Source organism: Apium graveolens, chromosome 11 (genome assembly GCF_009905375.1).
Source record: "Apium graveolens cultivar Ventura chromosome 11, ASM990537v1, whole genome shotgun sequence".
NCBI lineage: Eukaryota > Viridiplantae > Streptophyta > Magnoliopsida > Apiales > Apiaceae > Apium > Apium graveolens.
Window position 1 is genome coordinate 199,719,667 of NC_133657.1, and position 16,980 is coordinate 199,736,646.

At 35.5% G+C, this 16,980-nt stretch overlaps 3 protein-coding genes across 8 annotated transcripts in view; 1 reads left to right on the forward strand and 2 right to left on the reverse strand.

Moving 5' to 3' along the window:
- The first annotated feature begins 4,352 nt into the window (after window positions 1–4,352).
- On the forward strand, window positions 4,353–12,093 carry LOC141697184 (pentatricopeptide repeat-containing protein DOT4, chloroplastic). Of its 2 annotated transcripts, XR_012564630.1 has the most exons (3): window positions 4,353–7,072; window positions 7,881–8,151; window positions 11,956–12,089. XR_012564630.1 is itself a non-coding variant. In XM_074501458.1 (2 exons), exon 1 carries the CDS (start codon window positions 4,430–4,432, stop codon window positions 7,043–7,045), a length of 2,616 nt encoding a protein of 871 aa, XP_074357559.1. In that variant the 5' UTR covers window positions 4,353–4,429; the 3' UTR covers window positions 7,046–7,072; window positions 11,956–12,093. The 2 variants fall into 2 exon arrangements, 1 of the variants encoding a protein (XP_074357559.1); XM_074501458.1 differs by lacking the exon at window positions 7,881–8,151 and having other exon boundaries at window positions 11,956–12,093.
- LOC141697182 (cellulose synthase A catalytic subunit 8 [UDP-forming]) lies at window positions 8,697–14,792 on the reverse strand. The gene is made up of 13 exons (XM_074501451.1): window positions 14,470–14,792; window positions 13,551–13,627; window positions 13,352–13,403; window positions 13,112–13,256; window positions 12,722–12,988; window positions 12,270–12,615; window positions 11,942–12,079; window positions 11,670–11,795; window positions 11,370–11,582; window positions 10,362–10,623; window positions 10,079–10,278; window positions 9,592–9,945; window positions 8,697–9,473 (listed from the first exon to the last, which is right to left on the reverse strand). Exons 1-13 carry the CDS (start codon window positions 14,645–14,647, stop codon window positions 8,889–8,891), a joined length of 2,943 nt encoding a protein of 980 aa, XP_074357552.1. The 5' UTR covers window positions 14,648–14,792; the 3' UTR covers window positions 8,697–8,888.
- A 269-nt stretch (window positions 14,793–15,061) lies between these two features.
- Window positions 15,062–16,980, reverse strand: part of LOC141697183 (TMV resistance protein N-like) — a 261,701-nt gene continuing 259,782 nt past the window's right edge. For 4 of the 5 annotated variants that reach the window (XM_074501456.1, XM_074501454.1, XM_074501455.1 and 1 more), the window contains 2 exons: window positions 16,096–16,956; window positions 15,062–15,991 (listed from right to left, as the gene is read on the reverse strand). In XM_074501456.1, the coding sequence (XP_074357557.1) occupies window positions 15,554–15,991; window positions 16,096–16,956 (1,299 nt within the window). In that variant the 3' untranslated portion in view covers window positions 15,062–15,553. The remainder of the gene's footprint in view (window positions 15,992–16,095; window positions 16,957–16,980) is intronic. The other variant, XM_074501453.1, reaches the window with a different exon arrangement.

The following is a 16,980-nucleotide window of genomic DNA, read 5'->3' on the forward strand; positions in this document are numbered from 1 at the left end:
AAACTTTCAGTTTTGGGAATTTTTTCCCATTTTTCCCAGAGTTTATCCTCTCTAAGTCTCAAGAGCTCACCATAGGCATTGAGAACATCATCCTCCACCCAATACTCTGGTCGCAAAGTTTTTACTTGGCTATGTGTAAGAGGATAAGTAACGCCCCGCTCACTGTGATCACGCCAAATGTAATCAACCTCTAAACTCCAGAAATGCCGATACAACCACCTCACTTTCCGATTTTTTAGTGGCCTTGTCATATCACCACGCCGCTTAGGACCACCTCGTTTCGCCGCATCCTCTGTCAAATCTTCAACTGAGTCCATCTACAAAATAAACAAAAACACAATTAGCACATTTGGAACTAGTTAATCTAAGGCCATTTACTTTAAAAAAGAGTAAAGAGTTATTACATCAATCATGTCCCGTAGCTCACTAGGAACAGAAGACTCGCCCATGCCCAAATGTACAAATGGAGTGACAAGGGAGGAAGATGCCTCTAAAGATTCTGGAGTAATAGGCATCTGCAATCCATAAATTAAGTACACATTTAACACTTAGTTTAATCCATTTATAACTAGTTGTGGGGAATTATATGATAATTCAAGGGAAATGAACCTAAATAAGTCATTATTTTCATTATTAGTCCATTTTAAAACTAGTTGTATGAAATTGATGATATTTCACGGGAAATTAACCTAAAAATGTCATTATTTTCACTTTTATTCCATTTATAACTAGTTGTAGGGAATTAATCCATTTTAATCCCATTTAGTTGATATAGTAGGGAACAAATAATACCTTTAGTGGAATAGGTTAAAATGTCATAGATCTGTGGAACGGTATTGGAGCAGTATAATTAACCTGCAATTGGAAGCCGATACATAAACATATTCAACACACGAAGCTAAAATATTTTAGGTGCATATAATGACAATATTTGTTAAAGATTTGTACCTGAGGGGGAATGGATACAGCTGTGGGAGCCGGGGTGGCTGGAACATTATCTATGCACTGAACCTCAACCTGCAATTAGAAGCCGATACATAAACATATTCAACACACTAAGCTAAAATATTTTAGGTGCATAGAATGACAATATTTGTTAAATATTTGTACCTGAGGGGGAATGGATACAGGTGTCGGAGCAGTGGTGGCTGGAACATCAGCAGGAGACTGAACCTCAACCTGCAATTAGAAGCCGATACATAAACATATTCAACACACGAAGCTAAAAATGTGTAAGTGCATAGGAGGACAATATTTGTCAAAGATTTGTACCTGAGAGGCAATGGATACAGGTGTAGGAGCAGTGGCGGGTGGAACATCACCAGTAGACTAAACCTCAACCTGCAATTACAAGCCAATACATAAATATTATTCAACACAGGAAGCTGTAAATATGTAAGTGAACAGGAGGACACTATTTATAAAATATTTGTACCTGAGGGGGAATAGATACATGTGTAGGAGCATGGGTGGCTGAAACATCACCAGTAGACTGAACCTTCTGCAATTACAGCCGACACAGACATATTAATTGAAATTCTACGATGCATGAAATGAAAGCTTTTGTTAGAAATTTATATCTCACGTGGACGTTTAGGGGGGACAAGTACTGCGGTATCCTCCTCAGGACCACCAGTCTCATCCTGCCATTAATGTAAATTAAAGACACACAGGTCATGAACAAGAAGATCAGTGGAGTGGTTGTGATTGAAATTGTCTCAAATCGCTTCAATGTCGCTGATGGTCGTGTATCTGTGTCTGTTTTTGAGTTTTAGGTAATTTCTGCGTGTATATGCGAGTATCTGTGTATAAAGGAAAACGACTACCGCAATGAAGCATTGCAGAGGTAGGTTCATGTTTATTAGATATTCAATATAATATTTAACATTATTAATATTTTCAAATATTCAAATATTTTCATTTATTATTAAAAATATTGAATAATTAAAATTTTTAAATATCAAAATATTTTCCTTTATTATTAAATATTTGAATATATTAATTTCATTTTAATGTTTCATGACTTTTAAAATATTAAATATTAAATATTAAATATAATATTTCATAATATTATAAAAATATTTTATTGTATTTTTTAATACACGATCTTTAATCAGAAATATTAAGAATAATATCTTAATAAATTAATATTTATGTATATAAAAAAGTATTAATAAATGAATTAATATAGATAAAGGGTAAAAAGGGAAATGAAGTATGCGGGCCATTCCGCAATGTTGCACTGCGGCTGCCGCAATGAAACAATGCGGTCGTGACCGATCCTAGCCATCCGTTTTTGCTTCAACGGTCCTGATTTGTTAGTTTTAAGTGGTTCTTATCCAACTATGGCTGTGGATAGGGACCCTATATATATAATTAATTGACTATTGTAACATTTGATTTAATCCACTTTATGCTATTTAAAGTAAAATATTATATTCATCAATAATTTGAAAGGATTTATAAAATTTTATCGAATTGAAAAATATTTAATTTTAGGAAAATAATATACAATATTATCAAATTATTATAAAAAGAAAAATTAGAATCATAAACGAATAAACTTGAAAATGATTTGAATGACAACATTATCACATATTTTCTTCAATTTTTTTATAAAAAAATACGTGAATATCAAATTTTAGTCTATATAATATATAATTATTTTTATTTTGCAACCATGATACATGCTCGATTATGTACAATTAAATATGGATTGTTTGTTCGTGTTATGGCAACTCCTCCGATATATAAATAATTGCAACTTCTTTATTAAATGGTTATAATTTTTGAATAATTATAAATGTATGGTATTTGAGAAATCAGTTGACTAATCATGTAATAATGATTAGACATTTATATAAGTAAGATAACTAATTTATGAATAAAAGCGACAAACATAATTTACTCGAAAATATAATAAACAATAATTTACATTCATATACACGCATATATTACTTTATCTTTACTAATTGTAAAAGATGCAGTACTAATTTTGTATTTAAATTCATTGATACACTAGAAAAGAAAAAAAAAGTCTTTTATTCTCTAAAAGTGGAAATGATCAATTTAATCTGAGATTTTTTAATGTGTTAAAAACTAGATGAATTGTGCCAATTTTAATTGATAAATTATGACATTAACAATTATCAGTCATATAATAAAATTAAGACTTTGTTCACCAGATTAAAAATTAAGGATATTTTATCAACTTTAGTTAATAGATTATATGAAATAGACAGTGATATAACATTAACCTTGATAATGGATCTTAAAAATTAATATTTTTCATTAAAATTCAAGTTATATTAACGGTAGTATAATTCTAATTTGTTAAATATTACAATGGTAGGTTTTTGTGACTTTTGTCGGGCATTATTAATCTTTTTAAATTGAGGATAATTACTCATATATTATTTGACCAAAACTCAAATTTTTTGCTTAACTTTGCATTCAATATATGCGCTAATTTTTAGTTTATTTTTTGTGAACTGAAAGAATTCTATCGATTAGTTTAAATCTATTTTTAATGTACGATAACGGCCCTAAATGTATTCATTAAGTAAAATACAAATTATACAGTACAAACAAGAAAACATATAATTTATTTAATGAGTTATATTAAAAATATTACATATGTTAGTTAATGTCTTTCACGAAAAATCATGTACATTTATAAATAATTCACTTGTATTTGATACATATAAGATGATGGATAAAATTTTTATTAATAAGAAAATAGTTAAGAATATTATAATTGTTGGTGCAAATTTTTTTTTTTAGAAAATGAACCGTAACTCGAGTTATTTTGCTAGTTAACTTTTATATACAAATTTTAGATAATTTTTTTAAAGTTACCTTTCAAAATATTTTTCTCATATTATATAAGCAGGTATTTACCCGAAACTAATACAATTTATTTAACATTTAACATAAAGAGCAAGCGTTCTAAAAATTTCCGATTCAACCGATTAATTTCCGATTAATTTCCTATAAAGTACCCGACTGATTTGATTTTTGAAATCCGATTAATACTTACGAATTTTTCTTCATTGCAGCATATATAATTATTTATTAAAATTTAAATACTATATTAATTTAAATATGAATAATTATAAAAATAATGATATAATTAATATATATTTATTAATAAATAGTTAATATAATTATAATAATATATTAAATATAATTTAATATTATAATATATCCAATTTTTATTCCGATTAATTTTCCCGATTAATTTCAAATTTTTAATTAATTCCAAATCGATAGGTACACATGCCTTCCCCGGATTTCCAAATTTTATAACCTTAAAAAATACTTATTGTACAGACACCCAAATAATCAATCTATCCATGAACTTGCTGTCTGAAACTCTATATACAATCATAATTTCCCGCCAAATTTTACTACATTTTCAGTTCTTGAAATGTTATCCATCTACAAAACCTTACCACACTACTTACTTACACCATCAATCTACACATACAAGCAACAATCACACAAAAATGAATCACCCATTAACAAACCCATCAAAAAGATCTCACCTTTATCAAGAACAAACAATTCTTGCACACAATTATATGCCACATTGTCAATTTCAAGAACCAAGAAAATTCAAGATTTTGATTATAATGTTGAGATTCTCAAGTTCTGTGAAATGGGTAATTTAAAAGAGGCCATGAGATTGTTTTCCCACCTCGAAAAATCGAGTCTTGATTCGAGGACTTGTTGTGCAATTTTGCAGCTTTGTGCTGAGTTTAAGGCCTTAAGTGATGGGAAAAAAGTTCATGACTTTGTGAGTGGAATTGGGGGTGAAATTGATGAGATGGTGTGTGCAAAGCTTGTGTTTATGTATGTCAAATGTGGGGATTTGGATCAAGGGAGGAGGGTTTTCGATATGATTGAGAATGATAAGGTGTTTTTGTGGAATTTGTTGATAAGTGAGTACTCGAAAATTGGTGAGTATGAAGAGAGTTTGTGTTTGTTTATGAGAATGAGAGAATTGGGTGTTGAGGCTAATGATTATACTTTTAGTTGTGTTTTGAAGTGTTGTGGAGCTTTAGGGAGAGTGATGGAAGGGGAAATGGTTCATGGGTATTTGTCAAAAATTGGTTTTGGTTTGAATAATAGTGTTGTGAATGCTTTGATTGGGTTTTATTTTAGGTGTAAGAGAATGGAGAGTGCAGGTAAGCTATTTGATGGATTGACCGATCGAGATGTGATTACGTGGAATTCTATGATAAGTGGTTATGTGGCTAATGGGCGTGCACGGGAGGCATTGAGGGTTTTTGTGGAGATGTTAAGTGAGAGTGTTAGTGTGGAATTGGCAGTAATGATTAATGTACTTGTAGCTATTGGTAGTCTTGAGAGACTTGATTTAGCTAGAGCGATTCATGGTTTTGGTGTTAAAGGAAGTTTGGATGGTGAAACTAATTTTGCGAATGCTTTGCTTGATGTTTATTCTAAATGTGGGGATATGGATGGGTCAGTTAAGATTTTTCGGAACATGGGTAGAAAAAGTGTTGTGACATATACGGCTTTGATGGGTGGATATGCTCGAGAAGGAATGTTTATTGAGGCAATTAAGCTGTTTGATGACATGAAAAGGGATGGTATTAATCCGGATGTTTTTACTGTGACTAGCGTTCTTCATGCTTGTGCTTGTAATGGTTCGTTAGAGAAAGGAAAGGAGGTGCATAGTTACATTAGGGATTTAAATATGCAGTTGAGTTTGTTTGCGTCTAATGCTCTCATAGACATGTATGCAAAATGTGGAAGCATGGAAGATGCTGTTGCAGTTTTTTATGAGATGCCAAGGGTGGACATTGTCTCATGGAATACTATTATTGGAGGCTACTCGAAGAACAGGCTTCCAAATGAAGCACTTAATTATTTTGTTAAGATGCAAAATGATTTAAAGCCGGACAATGTTACTATCAGTTGTATCCTTCCATCTTGTGGCAACCTATCAGCTCTAGACAGAGGCCGGGAAATACATTCTTTCATTTTAAAAAACGGGTTATCTTCAGATCTATTTGTTACAAATGCGCTTCTAGATATGTATGTGAAATGTGGAGCGTTAGTTCTTGCACGATCACTTTTTAGTATCATGCCCAAGAAAGATCTGGTCTCATGGACGGTAATGACTGCTGGATATGGTATGCATGGATTTGGAAGGCAAGCTGTCTCTACCTTTTCTGAGATGAGGCGTGCTGGTATTAAGCCTAATAATGCGTCTCTCGTATCTATCCTCTATGCCTGCAGTCACTCAGGATTACTTAATGAAGGTTGGAGTTTATTTAACATTATGCGGAATGACTGCAAGATAGAGCCCACACTGGAGCAGTATACTTGTATGGTTGATCTACTTTCTCGTGCTGGAAAATTATCCAAGGCATATACTTTTATTAAAAATATGCCAATTGAGGCAGATTGCTTTATCTGGGGTGTTTTGCTTCGTGGTTGCAGAATTCACCATGATCTGAAACTGGCAGAGAAAGTTTCAGAACATATCTTTGAGCTGGAACCAGACAATACAGAGTACTACGTTCTTCTGGCAAATAGTTATGCAGAGGCAGAACAATGGGAAGAAGTGAAGAAGTTGAGGCAAAAGATTGGTCTTCATGGCCCGAAAAAGGAGCGAGACTGTAGTTGGATACAAATGAAGGACAAAGTGCATATCTTTGTAGCAGGTGATAATGCACACCCACTGGCGAAAAATATAAATTTGTTGCTGAAAGAGTTGGAAAAGAATATGAAAGAACAAGGTGACTCTTTAAATATGAGATATGCTTTGATAAATGCCGATGAGATGCAAAAGGAAGAGGCACATTGCGGGCACAGTGAAAAGTTGGCTATGGCTTTTGGTATTTTAAGCTTGCCACGTGGTAAAATCATAAGAGTTACCAAAAATTTCCGAGTATGCAGCGACTGTCATGAGATGGCCAAGTACATCTCAAAGGTGATTGGCAGAGAAATTGTTTTAAGAGATTCCCATCGCTTTCACCATTTCAAAGAGGGCTGTTGCTCCTGCAGAGGTTAATTGTGAACTAGCAGCACCTGTTTGGAGGTATGTAAATTTTATTAGAATGATTTTTGTTAAGTCTCCTCTCTTTTCGAGAATCATTTTGCATTTGGTAGAACTAGTTGCAGTCAGAGGTAATTATATAATCTTTATCTTAGGTTACACAGAATTACAGTTAGGGGAAAAAATACATCAAATGTAACATAAAACAGTAATAATATTTTATTATATCTTCGGTACATGCATATCATAAAACGACACAGTTATGTGAAGACTATGGAGCATTCAACAAGGACATTTTCACATTAATGTTTCCATTTTAAATTCTTTATTTGTTTGCTATCAAGCATTATTAAAAATGAAGGTTACATGTAATAATAAAACTTTCATCCATAACATCTGGAGAGAACTGCCAATATAATAATAAGAAAGATAACACATGAAAGGACAACTGCCAGAGCAAGAACCACCTCTGTAGGATGCTTATGTTCCTGTAGCTTCAACGGCTCATCCTCTTTATCATCATAATCACAATCATTAAGTGAATATTTTGCCATTGGTTTAGCAATCGGCAATCCATGTTTGTCACAAGGAGAGATCCCAAGTTTCATATCTTGAGAAACTGTTGTGTTATTATAGCAAAGATCATGATTCCAGCCTATTTTGAAAACAACTAATCTGCTAATGAAAGACTCATTAAATGGAAGTATGCCATGAAATTTGTTTTTCTCGAGATTCAAGAACTTTAGATTCTTGATTTCTGAAATGTACTTTGGGACTGCCCCACTAAGTTGATTTGAGCTGAGATCAAGGTGTACAAGTTCATGCATCGCTGACAATGAATTTGGGATAGGCCCAGTTAGAGAGTTCGATGCCAATGACAAGTTTTGGAGATGCAACAAGTTCCCTATCAACGTGGGTATTGTACCTGCAAGATTTTTTCCTGACAAATCAATGAACGTAAGATTCGAAGGCCAGTTTTTGGATTGAAAGTCGGTGAGATCTATTTGGGACATTTTGACAGAACGTTGAAATTTCATAGGGTCAAGGTTTAGCCTTGTGGCGGTCGTTGAGAGTGAAGAGAAGGCGGCAGAGAGGAGAAAGACAAGAAGAATGTCATTGAGGTATGGTGGTTCCATTAACTCCTTTATGTGAAAATATGATAGACTATAATATTAGTAGTAAAATATACCTGTACTTTAATGTCTTCATAGGGCATGCAGGTTTTACCTTTAATGTGCTTATAATTTTTTTTGAAGTATCGTAATTAGTAAGACTGGAAGAACATAACAGATACTTTGATGCGAGTTTAAACTTAAATGTGCTCAGCAACTTTAATCTAAACGGTGTGTTACACAACATAGGAATATATACTATAAATGGGAAGGAAGGGAAATTTATATCCCTCAGCTTTGATTATATACCTTTCTTCCAGTATCCAGTTTTAGTAAATATTCTTTGTAGCATTGGAAGCCATTTCTCATCAACATATCCCTCTTCTTCCTTGTAGAGATTTCTCATCCTTTTCGAACGATATGTGTATGCTTAGAGATAGAGTTGTTGTTTGTATAAATGGTATGAAGAGAATCATGCGAGAACACTAGCCACACTTGCCAGTTGCCCCTTTATGACTTCGATCTTTTCTTTAAAAATTATATGAGTTATGTACTAAAATAACACATCTCTCACTCTATATCTTCTTAAGTATATAATCTAGGGACAAAAATCATCAATGCTCACCTTTAAACAAGCAATGTAATCAAAAATAGAAAACTGAAATTTAAACAACATTCTCTCAGTAGTAAAAGTAACAATGCATCCTGTAGTTAAAGAGCTCGCATTGTGTTCAAGCTCCATTTCCTCAGCAGTCAATGGCAATGCAGCCTTGGGTGGAAGTTGAATCACCTTTACTTACGAAAGGATCAATCTTGACCCAAACAAGAGAGAAGACTGAAGCCAAAAGCACAGACCATAGAATGACAATTGTTGGAGTCCGGTTTTGACGACCCATGAGACCCTTGAGGAATGGATAGAGATGAAGAATCACCCAAAAGGCGAAAAACACCTTGCCAAACAGAGGTCCCCAAGCTTCATACCCTTTATTTAGTGCATCCGAAAATCCTGCTACAACACCAACCAAGTTGACTACGAGGATGGTTGTTGGAGGAATTAGCACTGTTGTCCATTTGAAGACATAGAGATCTGCAAACTCTCCATCATCAGCTGCTTTGGAAGTGACAGTGAAGTTAGTATCAACACCAGCTAACATTTTGAGAAATCCCTGGAAGACTGCAAATAGATGAGCTGAAACACCACCAATCACCCAAAACTGCTCATTACGCCACAAAGCTTCAATGCTAACGCCACTCCACCGCAACTCAAGTACAGATGTCGCAATAATAGAAAAGAAAAGTCCAAGAAACCAGATGGTTGCTAGGTTGGATAGCTGGATGAAGGTACAAAGGAAAGTGTAATATAAGCATTCTTAATTCAACTGGTAATAGCAAAAGTTTTAACAGATAATTGTTTTTAGCATTAGATGATATATCAGTTGTAAGAATTACCGTTGGTATGATAAATTTCCCTGTGAGAAGACATATAGCAGGCAGTGTGCAGTATGCCACAAGAGGGAGAGATGTGAAAGGGTAGACAATGGTGTTTATGTAAGCGAGTCTTTGAAGCCATTTGAGGCGGCCTCCTCCAAACCCATACCATAGCGGACAGTGCCTACTCAAGAAGATTTCAACAGATCCAAGGGCCCATCGGAGGACCTGGTGCAGCCGATCAGACAAGTTGATAGGTGCAGATCCTTTGAATGCCGGCCTTAAGGGCATGCAGTAAATTGATCTCCATCCGCGACAGTGCATTTTGAAGCCTGTCAAGATATCCTCAGTGACTGATCCATATATCCATCCAATCTGAAATGACATGTAGTTGATTAAACTTCAAACCTCATCACTGAAAAGAGTGCATTAGAACCCGGGGAAAACATAAAATCTTTATAAGGTCCCAAACAAGAGTTTAAATGTGAGCAAAATATCAAACTCAGACCTCTTTGCCCCATGCAGTCTTTTCTTCATAACCACAGCTAATGACATGAATAGCTTCATTGATCATTGTTGCTGGGTTAGTAGAATCAGCTACTCCTCCATGCTCCATTAGTGTAGATTCGATGAATACAGAAGACATACCAAACGTCTTCTCAAAGCTCATTTGGGAGATGAGAAGTGACCTCTCGTACTCATCATAGTCTGCAGGAATGTATATCATTAAAACTTGCTGGTTATAAGGGTTTCGTAGTTTTAAGTTGAAGTTTTTCAGTATAGTGACTTACTTTCAATCTCTCTAAGGTTGAAAATAGCAGCATTTAGATCATCCCTTTTGGAATCACGTTGGACCTCGGAGAGTTCTTTAGAGGGCTTCTTTGGAAAGCAACAAGAAAAACAACCCCCACAACATGAACAGCACGAGGAAGAACCCTTGCGTAAAGCTGGCAAAGAAGGAGGTCCATAACCGTACAATGCTTGTCTATTGAAAACACAACCTGTTCCCACATAAACTGGTCCTTGAATGCCATCCAGTCCTTTCATGTTAACCTGTTTTTGTAAGAAAAACACATTATTTCGAAGGTACAGGTTCTTTGAAAGCTGTCCTTTAAGAACAAATCGAAATGGAAATGTGGATTATGTATGTCCAGTAGACCTGGCCACTTGTGCGGTCTGTGCGTGCCGGGTCGGGCCGCACACGTGTTGGGCACTCGAAGTATCAACACTGAACCGGCATGTTGATGAACGAACCGGGCTCGGGCCGGGCTTGAACCGGCAAAATTGAACTCGTAATCGATTGTGCGTGTTATTCGCGGGCTTCTGTGCGGGTTACTCGCGGTTTCCACTTATTATCAAGTTGCAGGCTGAACTACTATATTGAACTACTATTATTATAAATATTTTTATAGTATTGTCAGTTGTTAGTGTGCAAGTGGTAGTCTAGTCTACTCTGTTACTTAGTAGCAAATAATTACAGAAAAAATAGACTAGCAGTGCAGTTGTGCAGAGTACTCGCGGGCTGCGGGCTGTGCTGTGCGGTTATTCGCGGGCTGCGGGTTCTTATTAATCAACTCGTAGTCGGTTCGTGACGTCAACCGACTTGTGCGGTTTTGAACCGGGCCGAATCGGGCCGAATAAATACGGGTTTTATACCGAGCCGGTCCCGGGCGAGCGGTTCGAACCCGCACAAGTGGCCACCTCTGTCCAGTAATCTTTTTAAGGTCTCTTCTTTGAGAAAATTCGTATTTTATCCAGAACCAAGATTATACTAATAGAAGGAAAAACAAGGAACTTACATCAAAGAAGACTGTATTGCGATTAGCATATCGATCACTACGATCAATGCCATCAAATCTTTGAGGGAACTGCACATAGCACACATCTCGACCTACTTGTGGATCCATCAGAAAACACATTGCCTCCCGAACTGCCTTGCTATTGTTGAGGTAGTGATCACAATCAAGATTGAGGATATAGGGCGCGTTTGTGAGAACTGCAGACACCCGTACCTGGAAAAAGTAAGTCAAGTAAAAGACTGACTTCAACTTTAAGACATCTGAGCCCTGAGGTATTGCTTTTGTGGTATATAGAATTACCAGAGCATTCTCAGCACCAGCCTTCTTGTGGTGTTGATATCCTGGCCTCTTCTCTCTCGAAACATACACCAGACGAGGAAGTTCATTACCTTCTATATCATGGGCACCACTGTGACCTAGAAACACCTGAAAAGTTTGCATATGTTGATGCTGATCATTTCTTCCATCTTAATAAGGGATACAAATAATAATTTTAATAGATTAATAATCTCATAATCAGTACTTAAACTCGAAAATCTTATTTATATACTTAATCTATCTGATCAATTCACCTGAATCATGCCAGGATGATCGCGTGGGTTATTTCCTGGCCAAGGTGTTCCATCTTGCATTGTCCAACCCTCATCTGGAGTTTTCTGTGCTTTCGCTACTAAAGCATTGACTCGGACTTTGTACTCCTCGTAATCCCTCTGTAAACCATTTGTAGAAAACATGAGATAGACTGATACAAGATTTTACATTCCTAAGATAAATTTGAATGTGTTCTGATTGCTTTAACTAGTATTATAGTTTGCCAGTTGAATCGTTGAGATTATAATCAATGTAGTTAATCAAGTATTGAGAAACATAAGTACTTATTACTTGATGGAAGAAGCTAACCTTCATTGCCCTGCGTTCCTTCACAAAAGAAGGTTGTACTTTATCTTTCAAGTAGTCAATTTTCTGAGAGAAGTAAAACTCAGGTGCGCGAGGTTCAATTGCATATTTTTTGCAAAATGGAACCCACTTCCTTGCAAAATCAGCAGTTTCAACAAGAGACTCAAAACTCAGCATTGCAGCACCATCATCAGAAACATAGCAGGAGACTTTGTCGACAGGATAGTCCACAGCAAGGATTGACAAAACGGTATTGGCAGTAATAAGCGGGGGTTCCTTTAAAGGATCAACCGTACTCACAAAGAAATCCACAGCTGCAAGCTCCGAAGGCTCACCCTCTCTTTCAAACCTGTTAAGGAAATAAGAATGATCTCGTAGACACTATATACTTGAGCTATGTACAACATTTATGTAGACTTAAAACATCTCAATTCTGTTCTATTTTTTTATGTTACCTTGCAGATAATCTGTCAATATAAGTGTCTCTGTTGATGGGATACCATTTAGGGAATTGATCAAGCACCCATGAAACAGCAAACCAAATCTCACATATAACTGAGGTGAGCCACAGACCATAAGAGCTTTCGACAGGATTTGTAACTCTGTAGTGGAAAAAGAGGCCCAAAATGACCAGTCGCAAAATTATCACTATCCGGTATGGTGTAATTTGGCTCTTCGGAATGGGAACTATTCTTGACAGTGGCTGCAAAGCTTCGTTCTGCCTGCAGGAAAATTATTATTAGGTATCTGCAAAATTGTGCTTGGCCACAAATAATCTCAGTGATGAAACACAGTGTAAGTAACTAAGTATCTTCAAAGATGTTTAATTTATAGGAAATGCTTACTGTTGTGTTTCTTCCATATGCTGCTCAGTTGGAATTTGAGCTTCTTTCACAACTTTAGTTGCGCCCTTTTTCTTCTTAGTTTTCTTCTCCTTCCAACTGTCCACTCTATTTTTCCATATCGGATTGCCAGACTCATCGACGTATTCTTCAAAAAAAGAAACAACACAAAAAATTACTAATTTCATTTAACAAGAACCAAAAAAGTTGGTTCTCTTCTTTGTTAGAATCCAAACTACTCACCGCTGTCAATTGTAGACACGGTACTTATATTTCTGTTGTGAAGTCCAACCTCCTGCACCAAGAAGAGTTTACGTGAAGTTGTTACGAGTGATGACTATAAACGATGTTATAGAGGTCGAAACTTTGTAAGTACTAGACATACATTGTTGCAGTAATTTGATAGATATTCAAAGATTAGTTGCGTTCCTGGAAATCATACCTGAGGAGTATTAAGATGCGTAGCCATTGTGTTGCGGGTGACAGACTCTGTTTCTTCAACAGCCATTGTTGAAATTTCTGTACAGTTAATGATGTATATCTAGTTTAGTGTGTAATCATGGAACAATTATGACCAAGCTCATGTAGGAAAGCAATCAAGCCAAAAGTAACACAACTGCTGCAAATAACTTCTATCATCATCATAGTTTTGAGGAATTTATCTTGATCCCTTTTCAGAACAGAGGCATTAGAAATCAAAAACTTTATTGCCTTCAATGTGTAAATAGGCTAACCAAGGCATGGCAGCATGCATTTTTGATTTTTTTCTGAAATACTATTAAACAGTGTAGAAGTATTAGACCTAAAACTGGTTAGGTGTTGTCGTCCATTAGCAGATACCAGTTTTACCGGTTTTTTTACCTGGTTAGGTGTTGGCAATACGCATTTAAAATATGTGATCTAATTAATGACATCTGACAAAAAGGAAGATCGAGTAATTTTTTTGTCGATATAATAAGGGCATTTAACAAAAAATGGCCGCAAATTTATTTACGCCGATAAAGCTCCTTGTCAAGTCTTTTTTTTTGTACTCTTAAAAAAAGATTAGAATAATTAGAATAAAAAAGCAAAAAAAAAAGATGTGTCTTTTGATATCGATGAGAAATCTTCGACTTACCTGCACCTATAACTTCATATTTAATTGGCGTGTTAGTCATCTAACGTGGTATTAGAGCTCAGGTTTAAGAAAATTAAACTAAGTATCCTTGCTAACACCTTAAGGTTACGGGAGAACGGTAATGTAACATGAAGCACTAATTAAAGAAAATGCATATTAGTACCTTGTATTTTACACAATTAAAAAGCTAAACCTGACAATATCACTGCTCTGACAAAAAAAAAGTGTAGAAAGTTAGGGATACCATCATAAGGAGCACCACATCTTAAGCAAGAACTGCGTCCATCTTTCAAATCATACTCGAAACAGGACTTGCAAATCGGGTAACTACACTCATGACAGGCCACAAAGACTTCACCATTATGATCCAAACCAACTTGTTCACCACATGTACTGCATGTGGGAACCCCAGACTGCATCATCTTGATTGACAGATTTAGTTACCTCTCTTCTTTTTCTCGTGTTTTTGCTCGAAAAAAACAGAGACAATGCTCTGTGGGAGGCTGGAGATGTGTGCTTTGATTTGGGTAAGGTGGTTAAAAGTGTGAGCATTTTGTAATGGTGAAGAGAGGTGGAGGGTGATGAAAGTTGATGGGTTGCTGTCACATTGCTTTCTCTTATATTTTGCTGGAATTTGAAGGAATGTTATGGTTAGGCTTGGAGCATCCTGACTAACCAAACAACCAACCTTGATCTTGAAGGTTTTATAAAGTATCAACACATTGCTATAAAAGAAATGTGTGCTTTTAGCCTAATATTTTTGTTTTATAATTCCATATATTTTAAAACATTCATGAAGTATATCTATTCAACAAAATAAAACAAACAAAAGAAACTAAAAATAATATTTTTGAGTATTTGTGTATATTTTTGTTTTAATCTGCTATCTTGCTCTAGAAAAATGACCAACTTTTTTTTGATAATTAATCACACACGAACACACTAAAAGTAAAATTAGTGACTTCCCGTAAAGGGGGCACGAGCTCGACCACTGCATCAGGATTTTGTTATTGGCAAAGGACCAGCTTTGATGGTAATGATCTTGCCAAATGGTTGTATGAAATAAACAAGGACAAACATACTCTCTTCTTTATAGAACTCTTCAGTTTCAAAATTATACATCTTCTAAATTAGCACTAATCTCACTCATCTCCATCACAGAGAACACTGCAACATCCTGGTACCCAATCACTCATCTGCATTAAGCAGTTTGTCAGATTAACTTCATGCTCCAATTAGTCATCAAACCAAAACAAAGCAATGAAGAAACAATCGACTAGCATCAACCAAACAGAGCACTATCAAGTCCACTCTTCACATGTTTTTAATCATTCATAATGGTAGCTATCTTCATCTTCTACATTGACCACGTCGCTGTCATCTGCGCTAATCATTGTAATCTCCGTTTTGTACAGCAGATGAATCCCATAAATCATTTCTACATTTGATTTTACTTCAATTCTGCTAATAGCATCTGTGGTTGACAAGATTGATCTTGGTACTATTAGCATCAATGAATCATTGTCATTCTGAGCATAAGTACGGTTGCACCACATAAAATCGCTTGTGGTATTCTTAACAAAATAATCAATTTTAAATGTACCCCCACATTCAAAGCAAAAAACAATCGCCTGGAGATTATCTGACGCATCTGGAGGCAGATCGAATGACATTTGTTTCACCAAGTCACTTGATTGACTAATCCAGTGTGGATACTCTGCTGATGAAATCATAATATCCATTATATGCCCAAAACCAGAAAATACCTGTTACATCAACATATAAATAATAAGAGAATTATACTAAGGATTCCAATTACATAAATAATACATGATTATTTCTTAAAATTCATAAGAGAATGAGATCAAACCTGAAAGAAGTGCTCTGTCAATGTGTATGCCAAAAGAGAAGAGTTGCAACCTCTCAACGTAAGTACTTTTAGAGAGGCAAGTCGCTCCAAGCCTTGAATCTCCGTCAAACTTCTACAATTGTTGAGGTTTAACATCACCAACTGTTTTAAATTGGATAGGTCTGGTAATCTTACTAAAGATGTACAACTGGTTGCATTTAACCATTTCAGATTAGAGGGAAGTTCTGCGATGGACAGTAGATGATGACAACCACTAAGATCAAGTTCTGTTAAAATTGAAAGCTGACTAATATCAGGAATCGTTTTTAATTGAGTAGCATTACTTGCACGTAGCTCGCTTAAGCTTGTAATATTCCCAAGTCCATCTGACACTTCTACTAGCTTCTCACAAGAACGGAAATCTAGAATTTCCAGTGATGTGAGGTTACAAATGCTGTCTGGAAGAGTTTTAAGGTTATCGTTATATGATAATCTCAGCTCAACCAGATTACTTAGATCTCCGATAGAATCAGGTAACGTTGAGACAGTTAGCCCCCATGCATTAAGCACCTCAAGGGATTCAATGTACCCCAGTTCTATAGGCAATACTTCCAGACTACTGCAACCAGCAATAGTTAAAATTTCTAATGCTATCAAGTTACAAATACTGCTTGGGAGAGTTCTAAGTTTAGAACAATTCCGCAAATCCAAGTCAACAAGAGTCATTAAACTTCCAATTGAGAGGTGGACCTCCTCCAAAATACTACAGCCCCCAAGATTTAGAGTTTTAAGATACGGTAATCTAGTGAAATCTGGTGTTGTAATTAAATTTGAAGAGTTCGACATGTTTAGAGTCTTCAACTTTACAAAATCCTGCGAAACCTGCCAAAATGAGTTTAATTGGAA

What these genes read in the sequence shown, in the direction of transcription:
- LOC141697184 (XM_074501458.1), top strand. Translation starts at nt 4,430, where the DNA reads ATGTTATCCATCTACAAAACCTTACCACACTACTTACTTACACCATCA.
- LOC141697182 (XM_074501451.1), bottom strand. Translation starts at nt 14,647, where the DNA reads ATGATGCAGTCTGGGGTTCCCACATGCAGTACATGTGGTGAACAAGTT. An exon ending in CGCATCTTAATACTCCTCAG is followed by an intron (nt 13,404 to 13,550) that starts GTATGATTTCCA and finishes TTCTTGGTGCAG; the next exon opens with GAGGTTGGACTTCACAACAG. An exon ending in AGACTGCATGGGGCAAAGAG is followed by an intron (nt 9,946 to 10,078) that starts GTCTGAGTTTGA and finishes ATGTCATTTCAG; the next exon opens with ATTGGATGGATATATGGATC.